Genomic DNA, 16,857 nt, shown 5'->3' on the forward strand with positions numbered 1-16,857 from the left:
TAAAATGTAATGATTAATTTTGAAAAAAGTAGCACAAACTTGTTTTTATTAAGCTATATTATAATAATGAACAAAAAATAAAATGCATCTTATCCTAGATGATTCTGTGAAAATGATCGTGTTGATCGTAGGGTCACTCCCACATTGTTTTTGATGATACAAAAACATAATTGAACTAACAACTTGAAAATCCAAGTATTTCAGATACGTCCACCTTCAAGAGTTAGAGATCTCAAGGTGTAAAGCGCCAAAGAAAAATCCAAGACCTCAAGCACAATTGAAGAACATCTCTTGAAGAAGTACCCATAAGAAAGTTGTTAGAAGGTGAGACCAAGCCCACACATGTGTGGAGAAGGCCACATGTCCTTGAGGTATGGCATGAGGAGTCATCTCACAAGGATGCTCGATTCTCTCCATTGATTTTGTAATCTTCCCTTGATTGATGTAATTACAAAGCCTAATTGATTGAGAAGGTTCCCTAAACATGAAATTGGAAAAGAATAAATAGAAGTCTTGGTTGCAGGGATTTCGATCAAGCTCTCCTCTTCCCACAATTCATGGAAGACTCTTTTCCTTTCCTTCTTCTTCTCTCTTCTCTACCCAAGCTCTCTCTTTGCTCTCCTCTCTTCCTCACTTCTCTTCTCCTTCTATTCTTCCTCTCTTATTTTGCTTAATGTTCTAAGCATGAGGTCATAAATTCAACATGGCATCAGAGGATTTAATTTAGGATCCCCAATTCAAGAGGATCCTCTAAGAAGTTTATGATCAAAGCTACTCATAGAAGGCTCTTTGTGAAGCAAGATTGAAGCTTGTTGAGATAATTTTTTTAATTCTTGTTATTATGTCTTTATTCTCTTGTTTTTATTACTTCTGGAAGATGGTTCAGAGATGATTTTATTATTCTTTTGATTTTATTAATGTATTGAGATGTATGTATCTCGGATTGGAAGAAGTTTGCCAAAGCTGTTTTGCCTGTTTGCAAGTTCTTGGCTGAAAATTGGTTTATGTTGAAATTTTTTGCATGAAAAGTCATTATTTTGTGGGTACAAGATTTTACGATGAAGATAAATGTTCTTGATCCTATAATGAGTGCTTTTTTTCATTGGATTTCGAAAATCTTATTACTTGGCTACTATTGTAAGCTTCTCCATTAACCAAGTTGTTTGAAGAGTTGGAAGTCTACTTGGTTTTGTGCCTCTTTTTTAAGGATTTTTTTGAGGTCTCGGCCTTCATATGAGCTTAAAAAATATATTCTCATCTCTAATTCCAAGGTTTATTATTTTATATTTAAAAAATAAATAATGGAGAAGCTGAAAGAAGAAGGCTGAGTTTTTGTGCAAAGGTTTTTTTTTTTTTTTAAAAGGAAGCTGAGCCTTGTTTGATTCAAAGCAATGAGTTGGCTGCTTGTTCTTTCCTCAATATTCTTGAAAAATCAAGGTTAGAATATTGTGATCGAGATGTAGTCTTACAAGTAACTTTGGAAAGACCTATTCAGATTATGTTGTACGAAACTCAAATATTCCTCCACATATCACCCTCAAACATATCGCCAGACTAAGGTGGTGAACCACACCATTGAAATATATTTAAGGTGTTTTGTGTGGGACAACCCTAAAAGGTGGGTGCAATGCATTCCGTGGGCAAAGTATTGCTACAATACCTCATTCCACACGGCTTTAGAGGAGACACCATTCAAAATATTATGTGGCAGGGATCCCCCCCATTTTATTTCGTATGCTAAGGGGTCAACCAGAGTGGATGCAGTTGACCAAGTGTTGTGGACTCAATAGCACACCAAATCACACAACGAAGGAGGCAACAACAACTCACTCAATAGGATTTATTTCTTATATTACTTTGAGTAGGATTTATTTCTTATATTGTTTGAAGTAGGAATTATTTGTAATTACTTTTATATGTAGGGGCATTATGGGGAATTATTGTAACCCTAACCCTAAAACTTCATGACGTGATCTATTTAAAGGAAAGAATGAAGGAAATAGGTAAGCTTTGAGATTTTAGAATAACCTAGTGTAAACAGGCTGAGATCACCCCTTGATCTCGATTTTAGGGTTTACTCCAAAAATCCAACCTATCATTCACCCTCCATCCTCATCCAAATTCGTCCATCTCATCCTTCATCATCCATAATAGGAATAGGATCTTCCTGCCTCTTTTCCGAGCCCAAACAGAGGGTCTTCCCTCCTTCTCAGTGTCAACAATCAGCAAGGGTTCTAACCCTCTTGACGAGCAGAAAAAGGAAGGATTTTCTGGTTCTTCCACGTGAAGATTTGGTGCATCCCTTCCTAGCTTTGAATCATCACTGAAACCTAACATCAACGTCTAACAAGGTGAGCAAAAGGTTACACATAAGCTAGGACTTCAATCCTAGCACGAGCAATAACCAAATCAGGGTTGACACCCTGATTCACGTGAGCAAGAAAAGGTACTTCTTCTATTATCTCTCCACCTGAATTATTTCCATTCTAGCTATAACTTTAGCACTAGAGTGGGTTCATAAAAAAGGAGACTGATCACGGGTGGAAGATTAGCCAAAGAAGGGATCTTTAACCCTCCTTACAGAGCCCAGCAACTCAGTACCAGTGCTGGATTTTCAAATCCCATGCCGTCTTACTTGATCCATGAACCGGGAACATAACAACGTGGTATCAAAGCAAGGTAACATGGGGGATACTCTCTACAATGAAGAAATCCAAATCAGGATACAAAAGATAGAAGATAGCCTTGAAACAGCACAACCAGTGTTGGGGAAGGTTTGTGGTTTGGAAGAAGAGATGAGTCGAGTCATCAACATGCTAACGGAGTTGAGGGCAGAGAGACATCAAACTCCAGAGGTGAGAGAGGTTGCTCAACCATATCACAGAAGAGGGGAGTGGTGCCTGGGCACACCATTGTCCAAGTACCCCAACATGGAGGCACAGTTCCAAGGTACACCAAGTTAGAGTTTCCCTTTTTCAATGGTTCAGTTGATCCCTTAATTTGGTTGCATAGATATGAAGAAAAAAAAATTGAACCAAGGACTAAATGGGATAAGGTGCAACTAGTCACTTTCCATATGACAGATGAAGCCATGTTATGGGTTACTCAAGTAAAGCAAGAGAGACTAGGGAAGACTTGGCGAGAATTTAAAAATCTATGCACAGTTAGAATTCGCCCTCCCGCCAATAGCAACCCCCTGGGGGAGTTAGTCCTATTGCAACAAATTGGTTCGGTGGAACAATATCAAAAACTATTCCAGGAAAAGTTGGCACGTGCTGGTGAGAGGGTATTGGTTGACCAACAGGACTCCCTATTCACACCGGGTCTCAATGAGTATCTACGGTTACAGGGAGAACTCCTTATGCCTACGGATTTAGCTCATTCAATGAATATGGCCCGAGCAATGGAACAACGACAACAGTTGCAGCAACGTAAGCCGGGTTGGTCGGGTGAGAGGAACACTTCCTCCATGTGGCAAGGGCGCCGCTATACTTCATCTCAGGGAGCAGCTCCAGTAGCCCCATCCAGACACACTCCGACTACGACTCGGGTAGCTGATCCCAGCTCTGGTAATCCCCTACCAAACTTTATAAAAAAATTAACAAGTGCGGAGATGGCAGAAAGGCGGTCCAAAAATTTATGTTATAACTGCGATGAGCAGTATCGGGTAGGGCACCAATGTAAACAATTTTTTTGGCTCGAGGTGTAGGATTCAGAAGATCCAGAGGAGGTAGAGGATATTATCGGGGAGGAACCACCAGAGATATCCTTGCATGCTATTACTGGGCAGAATTCGCATAATACAATGCAAGTCCGACCTCATGTTATCGACCGAGAACTGGTGGGACTAGTCGACTCAGGAAGTACACACAATTTTTAGAGTTTGACAGCCGCACAACATCTCCAGCTCCAGATACACACTCATCCGACAGCCACCGTCTCAATGGCCAATGGCGAGAAGGTCCCTAGCTATGGGATTAGTAAGGCGGTAACTTTTTCCATTGGCTCTACTTCGTTTAATACTGATTTTTTTGTTATTCCCCTGGCGGGATTTGATATGGTATTAGGCATTAAATGGTTACAAACGTTAGGGCCCATTCTGTGGGACTTTTCGGCTTTAACCATGAGCTTTGATTTGGCCTGGAGTCGGGTGCTCTTACAGGGCTGTCAGGTGGACAAAGCCCACCACATGCACACTTTGCAGACACAGGAACAACCTGACAGTACTAGTGATGGTTTGGTTGAGGAGTTCTCTGACCTATTCCATGAGCCTTTGGGTTTGCCTCCCCTGAGGCACTCTTCTAGGATCTGAGGTAGTGGTCGTGCGACCGTACCATTACCCTCACCTTCAAAAGAATGAGATAGAGCATCAGTGCCAGGAGATGATGAAACAGGGTCTTATTCGTCCCAGTCGTTCCCCGTTCTCTTCACTCATCTTACTTGTGAAGAAACATGATGGGACATGGAGGTTCTGCATGGATTATCAGGAGTTGAACATGCAGACCGTAAAAGACAAGTTTCCGATTCTGGTAGTGGATGAACTCCTGGATGAGTTACATGGGTCGTGATTATTCACTAAACTCGACCTCCATTCGGGATACCATTAGGTCCGGATGCACCCCTATGATATCGAGAAGAAGGCGTTCCACACGCACCATGGCCATTTTGAGTTTGTCGTCATGTCGTTCGGGTTATCCAATGCACCCTCCACTTTTCAAGCTTTGTTGAACGAGGTATTTAGCCCCTATCTTTGAAAATTTGTTCTTGTGTTTTTCAATGATATTCTTATATATAGAAATTCGGTTGAGAAGCACTTGGCACACTTGAGGATTGTTTTCGACTTGTTACGAGCACATCAGCTCTATTTGAAACATTCTAAGTGTTCTTTTGCGGCTTCACATGTGGGGTATTTGGGACACATTATCTCACATGAGGGGGTTCCGGTGGATCTTGAGAAGATCCAAGTTATTCATGAGTGGCCACAGCCACTGTATTGTTCTGCATTATGGGGTTTTTTGGGTCTTGTGGGCTACTATTGCAAATTTATTCAGAACTATGGGCCGATGGCAGCATCATTGACCAGTCTACTCAAGAAAAATTCCTTTATTTGGAATGAGAAGGCCACCAAGTTGTTTGTGGCACTCAAAGCTGCCCTTGCATCCGCACCAGTATTACAACTTCCCAACTTTGATGAATTGTTCGTGGTAGAGTACAACGCTTCAGACGTGGGCATTGGGGTCATTTTATAGCAGTTGGGCCATCCTATTGCGTATTTTAGCAGACAGTTGTCAGTCCATCATCACAAGTTGGTAGCCTATGAGCGCAAATTGATTGGGTTGGCCAAGGCGGTCCAACATTTGAAGCCTTATCTCTGGGGCCGGGCTTCTCTCATATGCACGGATCACTACAGCCTTAAATTCCTACTAGAACAGCGTTTGACGACATCGCCACAACAGCACTGGATTAGTAAGTTGTTGGGGTTTGACTTCTTGGTGGAATATAGTGCGGGGATATTAAATAAGGTGGCAGACGCCTTGTCATGGTGTTTTGAGGATCAACAGTCGGTCTATTCGATTAGCCAACCGATATTTCTCATCCTGGACTTGGTTAGAGACGCACATGCCACTGACCCTGCACTGTAGGAGCTGCATCAGAAGATTTCGGAAGGGATAATAAATTTGAAGTGGTCCATCCAGGATTCACTTATTTATTAAAAGCAACGGATTTTCCTTCCACCTGAGTCTGAGTTGATTCCAGCTATTCTCTCGGCCTACCATGAAAGTACACACGAGGGGATACAGAAGACCTTGCACAGAATTCGAGCTAAGTTTTACTAGCAAGACATGAAACCCTCTATTACAACTTATGTGGGTGACTGTCAGGTCTGCCAACGCAACAAAGCCGAGCACTTGAGTCCAGTTGATCTTCTCCAACCTCTGGCCCTTCCTACACAGGTTTGGGCCGACATTTGGATGGAATTTGTGGAAGGACTACCCCTGTCCTCCGACAAATCCGTACTTTTCGTGGTGGTTGATAGATTCTCCAAGTACGAACATTTTATACCGTTGCTTCATCCTTATACAGCAACAAGGGTTGCTCAGACTTTCCTGGAGCAGATAGTCTGCTTACATGGCATTCCAGAATCCATTGTGAGTGACAGAGATGCAGTTTTCACAAGCACCTTTTGGCGGGAACGTTTTCGCTTGAGCGGGACTAAATTGAAGTTCTCCTCCACCTATCATCCACAAACAGATGGGCAGACAAAGGTGGTGAACCACACCATCGAGATGTATCTACGGTGCTTGGTGGGTGATCATCCGCGGCAATGGGTTCAATGGCTTCCGCGGGCCGAATACTGTTACAACACTTCATTCCACTTTGCCTTGCAATCCACTCCTTTCCGGGTTATATATGGTCGGGTTCCACCTCACCTTCTCTCGTACAACCCAGCGTCCACCCGTGTGGACGCGTTTAATCAGACACTAATGGACCGGGATTTTCTGCTACAGAATATCATATAACGGCAACGATGCGCCCAAGCTCAGATGAAGGATGTCTACTACAAAGGCCACTATGAGGTCTCTTTTGAGGTTGGGGAGTATGTGTGGCTACGGCTCCAGCCCTACCGTCAACAGTCTCTTGTGGGACCTCCACATCATAAGCTCTGTCCTAGATTTTTTGGGTCGTTTCCCATTCTTCAACGCGTAGGACCAGTAACCTATCAGCTCAAATTATCGGACTTGGCCAAAATTCATGATGTGTTTCATGTCTCTCTTTTGAAGCCACATTTCGGGGTGCAGCCTACATCCACTCCATTCCTACCACCGGTTGATAATGGCGAGGTTATTCTTAACCTAGTTGCGGTGTTACGCGCATGGCTGACCAATGACCATTGGGAGATTCTCGTTCAGTGGATGAACATTGACCCCGAAGCTGCAACATGGGAACGTGTGGACATCTTCAAACAAGTCTACCAAGCTTTTGAGCTTGAGGACAAGTTCTTTCTCCATGGGGAGGCATATGTTGTGGACTCAATAGCACACCGAGTCACACAACGAAGGAGGCAACAACAACTCACTCAATAGGATTTATTTCTTATATTACTTTGAGTAGGATTTATTTCTTATATTGTTGTAAGTAGGATTTATTTCTAATTACTTTTATACGTAGGGGCATTATGGAGAATTATTGTAACCCTAACCCTAAAACTTCATGATGTGAACTATTTGAAGGAAAGGATGAATGAAATAGGTAAGCTTTGAGATTTTAGAATAACCTAGTGTAAACAGGCTAAGATCACCTCTTGATCTCGAGTTTAGGGTTTACTCCAAAAATCCAACCTATCATTCACCCTCCATCCCCATCCAAATTTGTCCATCTTAATCCTTCATCATCCATAATAGGAAGAGGAGCTTCCTGCCCCTTTTCCGAGCCCAGAGAGAGGGTCTTCCCTCCTTCTCAGCGTCAACAATCAACAAGGGTTCTAACCCTCTTGACGAGTAGAAAAAGGAAGGATTTTCTGGTTCTTCCACATGAAGATCTGGTGCATCCCTTCCTAGCTTGGAAGCATCACTAAAACCGAACATCAACGTCTACCAAGGTGAGCCAAGGGTTACACATAAGCTAGGACTTCAATCCTAGCACGAGCAGCAACCAAATCAGGGTTTCAACCCTGATTCATGTGAGCAAGAAAAGGTACTTCTTCCATTATCTCTCCACCTGAATTATTTCCATTCTAGCTATAAGTTTAGCACTAGAGTGGGTTCATAAAAAGGGAGACTGATCACGGGTGGAAGATTAGCCAAAGAAGGGATCTTTAACCCTCCTTACCGAGTCCAGTAACTCAGTAGAGGTGTTGGATTCACAAATCCCATGCCATGTTACTCGATCCACGACCCGGGACCGTAACACCAAGCTCTTGTGGGTCGAGATCAACTATTGGAGTATGTTATCCAATGCCTTAGAAAAGCTCAAGCATGCATGAAGGCCTATTATGGTCAAAATCCCATTACGGGCAATCGGCACAAGCTTTCTTCCAAATATTTTGGCCCCTACAACATTATCTAGCAGGTTGGGCAAGTCGCCTATAAGCTACAACTTCCTCAAAAGTCCAAGCTTCACGATGTTTTTCATGTCTCTATGCTCAAGTCATTCAAAGGATCAACACCAACTTCAATTCCTTCCTTACCACCAATTGAAGACGGTAAAGTTTCTCTCACTCCCATCAAAATTTTGAGTGCTCGCCAAAATGCGGAAAGGAGAGAAGTACTAATTCAGTGGACACACACAGATGCCACGGAAGCCACTTGGGAGGACCTAGAAGTATTCCAGCACATCTACCCTACCTTTGAGCTTGAGGACAAACTCCTTTCCCAAGGGGGAGTGATGTTATGGACTCGATAGTAGGATGAGTCATCCAAAGGCGACACGGATGAGTTGGTTGATCAAAGGATCATTCAAGTATCTTAGGATTTATATGTTTATTTTATTTCAGTATGTGGTAGCATGTACTCCAGCAATGGCATTATTGTAAAAATACTAAATCAGGTCCTTGGCGTGATTAGCCTTTAAGAGGGCTTACGAAAGGGAAGAAGGCAAGTATCATTTCAACCTAAATCAGGGTCAGTGTTCTCCTTTAAGGAACCTAGGATCGGCGTTCTCCTTGACGAACCCAAGGTTTAGGTCTCCCTTCGACGAGCATGACTTCTTCTCTCCACGTAATCCACCATTCCATCCATTCTCAGCAATATAGGTCAACCAAGAATGTCTGTTCGCCCTGGTTCTTCCCCTACTCCCCTTGATGATCCTTCACTTCATCGAGTAATGAGGTCTATGGTCAAGGACCGTAACACATTGATTTAGGTTAAACAGGGTTTTGAGTTCTCCTCAACGAGCTCAGGGGTGTGCGTTCTTCTTAACGAATATAGGGTTTTAAAACTTCCCTTTGGCTTGATTTTCATCTTCCTCTTCTTCCTTCCTACAAATCCATATGTCAGATCTGGGACCATAACAACTGGTATAAGAGCGGTAACACAATGAGCCATTCTTCATTTGAAAAAACATGTCTTGCCATGCTCGATTCATTGGAAAAAATACGTGCAGGACTTATAGAATGGAAAGAATCTTTGCGGGAGGGAATGCATAGAGCTTCCATTGAAATTTCTGCAATTAAGAAGGATTTTGATGTCGTAGAAAATTTCACAGTCTTCGAGCACGAAATAAGCACTGAACTAGAGGTAACATAAGTTGTCTCGGACGGGTAGAAAGGCCAAGGGCCAGGAAATTCTAATATTTCCAAGCAGAGAAGTCCAGAGATAGGCCAAACAAAATTAGTTTCCCGATCATGGAAATCAGACGACAGGGACCCTACACATCAAAAATTGAAGTTGACATCAAATCCGAAATCGGCCTCAAAACATCGAAAATCAGGCGGTGGGGACCTTGGAAATCCAAAACTGGAGGAGTATGCTGCCAAAACCTCGTTGGTAAGGGTTGATTTGGGTTCGACCTCAAAAAATCACTTCTCACGGCTAACATAATGTCTCCCAGAACAACAAATGGAAAAATTCTGATCTGACTCTTTCTCAGCGAATCAGTTAGGTCGTCCCTCCACTGTCTCGAAAAATATACAAGCAGTGAAGCCACAAAGGGCTGCTATTCGTCACCAAAAAAAGAGGAGGCACCGACGGAAACAAATCCGACGGGCTTTGGCTTCCGGATTCTCACTCTCAGTCTCAATCTCGCTCTCGCAGGCCAGTGGGTAAACAACTTCAACACAAACGGGGTAAGCTTCTGAAACACCAAACGAGTCTTTCATGGCGTCGATGTGGCTCCAAGGGGCTGAACAGTAGCAGCGCTGATAAAAAATTGGGGACGGAGGTTCTCTGTTTCATGAAGCAGAGAAATTGTACCCAATTGATGGAATTCGAGTTTGTGTGTATGAATTCTGAGATGGAATTTTTATGGGAATTCCAAGAAGGTTAAAGAAATTTATTTGGGTGATTTGTTTTTCTGTTGATGCGCACAGTACCTGTGCGTATGTTCGTTGTCCAATTGAAAATGTGGGGTTGTTTAATTTTTCTATTAACGGGACCACCAACAATGTGCATGTCCCGTATCTGTTTGTGCATAATGGAATGCTCCTACTAGATAACCAAGTTTTTGTTGGTCCAATCGTTCGTAAACAGGAGTGAGAGACTTTTGTAAACAAGACAAAAAATTGTTTTGAGACTTATGTTGAGGAAGTGGAGAAGTGCAAAACAGACAGTAATTGGTCAACATTTGATGTCCTACTCATATTGTATGGGCATTTGGGGAAACAAATGACATTGGAGGAGACTTGGCATACCATACAAAACTTTCCATTTGTAAGATATAAAAGCTTTGTTCTAGCAATCGAAGCCTTTAGAAGGATTGGACAGCTAGACCGAGCTGAGGAATTATGGTTGGAGATGAAATCCAAAAAAAGGTTGAACCGGACTGAGCACTTCAACTCTATTATATTTGTATATTGTAGACATGGGTTTGTTGATAAAGCATCAGAGTTGTTTAAGGAAATGGAGACTAATGGCTGCAAGGCAAACACCATTACATATAGGAACCTGGATCTTGGCTATTTGAAAGCAGGCTTGGTAGAAGAAGCACTAAAGACAGTTCAGATCGGATCAGATCAAACCACAAGCACTTGGGATAGGAGATCAACACCATGGATGGAAACCACACTTTTACTTGTTGAAATATTTGCTGATGTGGGTGATGCAGATTTGAAGAAAATATTTGGCGAGTATGGAAACACTACAGGTGCTATAGTAATGAGAGAAGGAGATGGGAAACCCAATGTTTTGGATTTGTTAAATTTGAGAAGGCAGAAGATGCTGCTCTAGCTGTTGAGGAGCTTAATGGGAAAAAAATTTGATGACAAAGAGTGGAATGTGGGAAAGGCTTAGAAGAAATCAGCAAGGGAGATGAAATTGAAGGGACGGTTTGCTAACATGATAGTTGGATTCTGCCAAAACAGGAACATTGGGGAAGCACTTGGTGTCTTTGAGGATATGGCAAGACAACAGGTGAGGAGTCCTCTTACAGTGTTTCATGTCCTTCCTATATGTGCCCCACCCATTGATTTCTTCTTCGGCAGGTTGATACATAATTACACGATAAAGAATGGTTTTGAATCTAATGTTTTTGTATCCTATGGGTTGATTAATATGAATGCAAATTGGGTTGGGAAGGAGAGGATACAAGAGGAAGCAGGTGATTTTGCAGCACTTGGGTTCTTCCACAAATATTTGTGTGCCGCTGCTATTACAGTGCAGAAATGGACTCAATCGAAAAAAATAGAAAACAAAAAACTTATAGATCCATCTTTAGGCCAACAACATAGCCTTGTTTATTGGAAGAATGGAAGTTTTACCTATTGTTCCAGCGCAATCCAATGCATTTCTGGATTGTACGGCACTGTTTTGACACTGCAGAAAGCAATATTACCAACAGTGCCACTACTAAAACCAGTGCTGCCAGCCAGCCAAGCAAAAAATATTGTTGTGGCAGTCCAGCATACATTGCTGCTAGGCAACCAAGCCATGGTGCTTCTTTAGGATGTAGATGGCTATTTTCATGCAATCAAGGCACTAAACCAGAGTGCTGGAAAAGGGAAGTATGATTCAGGACCTCTTACATTAGCAGGTGTTGAAGTTGATCAATCTGTTGAAGATGTTCCTTGTGGAAAAACAGTTGATTTGGTTGGATTGGATCAGCTCATTACCAGAAATGCTACTTTGACTGGTGAGAAAGGCGTTGATGCTCACCCAATTCGAACCATGAAGTTCTTTGTGTCCCCTATTGTGCGTATTGTTGCACAATGCAAAGTTACTTCAGATCTTCCCAAGGGTGTTGAAAGTTTGAAAAGACTGGCCAAGTCAGATTCTATGGTTGTTTCCACAATTGAAGAGAGTGGTGAACATAGTGTAGCACGAGCTGGAAAACTCCATCTTGAGATCGGCCTTAAGGATTTGCTAGATGACTTCATGGGTGGAGCTGAAATCATTGTTTCTCCTCCAGTTGTTTCATTCCGTGAGAGTGTTCTCGAGAAGTCATGTTGTCTTGTAATGAGTAAGTCTCATAACATACACAATCGAATTTATATGGAAGCTAGGCCAATGGAGCTCTACACTCTTCCTTTGGATCCAAATATTGGAACGATGCTTCTCATGGGATGTATTTTCCAGGTATTGATCCTGCATTGACCATTGTTGCTGCTATGTTGGAAAAGTGGGGGCAATGCAACCTTGCAATATATATATATATATATATATTGCCTATCTGGTTGGGTGCTCCAGTTTTGTAATCCAAAGGGCTGACACAGATACCGCGGTTGATACTTGAGACGTCGACACAAGCAAGCAGACCTACCTTCGAGCTTGAGGACAAGTTCTTTCTTCCATGGGGGTGTAATTTTATGCACCCAATAACATTGGTATTTTAATTATTTTTCTTTAATTTATTTTATTTTATTTCAGTTTTTACTCACAGGGGTATTTTTGGAATATTTTATTTATAGGGGTATTTTTATAATATTTTATTTTAAACCTTGTAAGGGTGAACCCTATTTAAGGGGTAAGAGTAATGAGAAAGTTAAGCATTGATGTAGGTTAAATAGGATTTTGAGTTCTCATCAACGAGCTTAGGGGTGTGCATCCTCCTTAATGAACCTAGGGTTTTCAAGCTTCCATTTGGCTTAGTTTTTTGTCTTCCTCTTCTTCCTCCCTACGAATCCATGTGTCAGATCCGGGACCATAACACATTTTTTGCTTACTAATCTCCCTCTGTATTTCCAAAGAGAGAAGGAGAGAACGGAAGAGATGATGAAAGAGAAAATTTAGAAAAAAGTGAGCAGAGAAGAACAATTTAAAGTGGGGCTAAACCAGGTTAGACAAATTTGGGGATGAAGAGAACAGTCTCAAAGAAAAGGAGGGCAATCTTGAATAGAGTGATGGTAAATTACTTTGCCTCGTGCTGCTTCGAGCAGAACAACCAGATCATGGTCAGGGTCAGGTTCGATCCTTAATCCTCTGTTTATAAAAATAATGTTAAATGAAACTATATTAAGGAGCCGTGCAGGCTTCATAAGTTTGGACAGTACTAGAACAAAGATTATGAAGCAGGTGCACAGTATTTTCAGTGAATTAAATACACAATACGTCTAAATTCATGATAACTTTTCAATGTAAAAGATAGTCAAATTGGAAACGATGGCAAAGAAGAAAAATTAAAACGTGTTCTTCATATCTGTATCGAAGCGTGTGAAGAGAGCTGGATGGCAGGCCCCACGAAGGGCGGCTTAGCTTTCATCGTCTCCAAATACACGCCCCCTGACCAACAACTGGCTACTCTCTACTGTTAAACTATTTCAATTCATTGACATGTCTTTTTAACTTTTCATGATTCCATCTTCGTCGATCATCACCGTAATCCACCTAAATCAAAAGCACATTAAGAAAAATAAAATAAAAAAGAGCTTCTTTCTTACAATAAAACGCAATAAAAATTACAATACTGGTGCCTGGTGGATTAGATCCAACCCTCTGAGCGGCTCCACTGGACCCACATTAATAAATTCCTACTCGTTATTATTAGATTATTTACATAGTCGGCAGCTGCTGCCTTCTTGGGCGATACTCTTCAACTAACTAGAATCACCGCCTTTTCATTTCTTTTTCTTTTTATTTTCTTTTAAAGGCCTTTTGCCTCTCACCGTTTGGCCTTATTCTCACTCTTCGACTTTCGAGGCTTCATATTTTCTTTTTTGGTTCTCCACAATCTGAAATTTTGCCCATGCTACCGCTTTCCTCCACTTTCGTTTCTACTCTACTGCTACCCGTTCGTTCTCAGAGACTCCAACGGAGGGTGCAGGACCATCAATGGCCAAAATATCAAACCTGCTGCTGACTCCCAAGGCTGCTGCTGAGAACGCCTCGGCCGGTCATCTCTTCCTCCTCCTCTTGGAATGCATCAATCTGCAAATATAAAGCATTACCTCGGTGCCTTATTTTTAGAATACGTTCCCCTCGAATCACATCAATTTCTGCGGTTAAATTATGAACAGGGCAGAATCATCCGCTGGATTAAACAATCCACTCGAAAGGGTAATAGTGGGCTAGTTTTGTTATTATATCGAGTTTGAACGACGCACTGGGTTAAGGGCTTGTTGAAGAATGAATGTGAGGGAAGTCCACTCAACTGTTGAGATTTCCTGGTATGGTAAGTGGTGAATCTATGATGCCCGCTGGGAACTAGGAGAGGGAAATTGGACTAAAATTTGGTGGGGAATATTCTCTCTGACACTCTTTGTCTCTCTGTAACAAAAACAAATGTAAAAACAGAGTCTTTTCCTTTTTACCCAAAACTCTTCTTCGTCTTCTTCTTGTCGATGGCAGGTAGCGGTCTTGGGAATCTCTCCTACTTCGTTGTTCCTGACGAACCGCCCGCGGACTCTCGGCCTGTTGTCGGCTAATGTTTTCCTGCATGCGTACTTTCATAGCCGAAGAAGAGACCATATATACTTATTTCAGCTTCTCCTTGGTGAGAAAGGAAATAGATAGTTAAAGAGTACACAGAATCTCTCTGCTTACCTTGATTGTCTTGTTGAAGTTTCTCTGGGTTCGTTTGCTTCTGTAGCGATGGATCCTTTGTTTCTTCTCTTCCGCACTGTACCTCCCCACCTTGAACCCGGCTTCCTCCATGCATGAACTCTCGTGAGCCAACGGACTCGGGGATCCCTGGGTGGGTTGCATTCTTTTGAACATCTGGAGAAGGAAACACATGTATTAGTCCGAATTAAAGAAAATTTTGAGAACAGGAGCATAGAGACACTCAAGTTTCTCACTTGCAAATCGCCCGTGCTGGAGGACCTTCTAATAGGTCCACCAAATCCACAATTTCCATTGGAATTCGGAACTTGGGTTGTAATTTCCGCACCCGCAGGGAGAGACGAGAAGTGAGGGTGGAAAAGAAGACTGGGCTTCCTGTCCAGGGACTGGCTACTGAAACTCCTCTGAATAGATGTTTTATCCAAGTGAAATGGAAGAGAGTCAAAGCCTTCCAATTTCACTCCCCGCGACGTATCTAAACCTCTCGAATTGATTAACCCATTGGAAGAGGGTTGAGTCACTCCTGATGGTTCCAGAGACAGACTCTGCATTTCTTGGCTGGGAGAAGAAGATGATAGATGAGCAAGAGAAGGAGCAGCGACACAAGCATCATCACACGGTTGCAATTGAGTTGTCGTGTTTGACCACGGGTAGAGAACGTCGGGTGGCGAGTCGGAGAAAGGGAAGAGTGTGTCAGCAAACAAGTCGAAATCGGTGGAAACGAGCTCCGACGAATGGCGAAAGACGGAACCATAGAGGAGGAACAAATCAGAAGACATTGAGAAGAAGATTAAGCAGCAGAAGAATTATAAAAAACAGAGAAGAAAAACAGAGGATGCGAGTGGTCACAACAAGGGAGAGGAGAGGACAAAACCGTTTTTGTTTCAGTGTTTTTGCGCTTTCCTTTTTCCTCAACGAAGGCGACCCCTTCCACCCCCCGACGTTTCCTTTATTTATTCTCTTTCGGGCAGCACGCGGGTGGCTTGTCACATTCGAGAATATTCATCCAGCCTGAATCTTTGCACTACCTATGGAATATAGAGGCGCTAGACAAATCTAGTTCATTGCAATGATGTGAGTCCCTATAAATTCCAAAAAAAAATTAACAGAAAAAATACTAATTATTCAGTAATAATATAATTATGATTTTCAAACCAAAGACTGTAAAATTGTTATTGGGACAAAAATATCCGTGGTTTCAATTTCAAATTGTTATTCTAGTTCGACTCTTCATTATGTAACCCAATTATCTAATAACATAGTTTTTTCATAGTGCATAACATTAGCATAGTTATTATTTACTATTTAATATAATATATATTATATATTAGTAAATAGTGTCATTGCTCAAGAATAGAAATAATTCTTTTGAGTCCATAATAAGCACAATATTATTTATTATAACCAATGACATAATATCTAGCTAGAACAAGAGAATTAAACATTATTCTTTTTATTTATATATTATTATAGTTCCACTTGATGCAATACATTATATTTTTTATACCCTTTAAGACAATACCAATTACAAGAATTTATTATATTTTGGTGAATTGCAACTATTTGGTAAAATAGTATTGTGTGAATGCCTATCCCATAAAGTACAATATGGCTTAGTATGAATACTTTGTTATTTAGGTACCCACCTACGACTTTATAGCCAATGGCACAATATCCAATTAGAATGGGAGAAATAAATATTGTTCTCTTTATTTACATGTTATTATAGATTTACTTTATGTAATAGATTGCGTTCTTAATACCCTTTAAGAAAATGCCAATTACTAAACTCTATCATACTCTTCTAAACCTCAACTATTTGATAAATATAGCATTTTGTTAGTGTATAAATTAACATTCTACTTCAGAGTAACATAGTTATTTTTTACTAAACATAGAAGTATTATATATTTGTACATGGTGTCATTACCAAAGAAAAAAATTTATTTTTTGAGTCCAACAAAGAAAAATTTATTTTATTTTTATCAATAGATGCGTGTTTGAATTTTTCTCAATAGATAACTTGTAATAAACTCCTAAAAACTACAAGACATAAGGACATGCTCATGAATCTCAATAATTCCATATTTGGTAGCAAAAAAATATTGAATTCATTGTTTGATAATTAAACCAACTATTCCTTAGTGTATGTATCTCAAATGAACATAATGCAACTATTGAAGAGAATAACTAATAGAGAGAACCGATT

General features: G+C 41.1%; 1 protein-coding gene across 1 annotated transcript; it reads right to left on the reverse strand.

The window, feature by feature from the left end:
• Positions 1–13,403: 13,403 nt before the first annotated feature.
• On the reverse strand, positions 13,404–15,427 carry LOC137947696 (uncharacterized). Its single transcript, XM_068793475.1, has 4 exons — positions 14,885–15,427; positions 14,631–14,804; positions 13,938–14,015; positions 13,404–13,475 (listed from the first exon to the last, which is right to left on the reverse strand). Exons 1-4 carry the CDS (start codon positions 15,425–15,427, stop codon positions 13,404–13,406), a joined length of 867 nt encoding a protein of 288 aa, XP_068649576.1.
• Positions 15,428–16,857: the final 1,430 nt, after the last annotated feature.

Source organism: Aristolochia californica, unplaced genomic scaffold (assembly GCF_029961685.1).
Source record: "Aristolochia californica isolate CCGP_79_NKW_82.1479 unplaced genomic scaffold, dmAriCali1.0.hap1 SCAF_13, whole genome shotgun sequence".
NCBI lineage: Eukaryota > Viridiplantae > Streptophyta > Magnoliopsida > Piperales > Aristolochiaceae > Aristolochia > Aristolochia californica.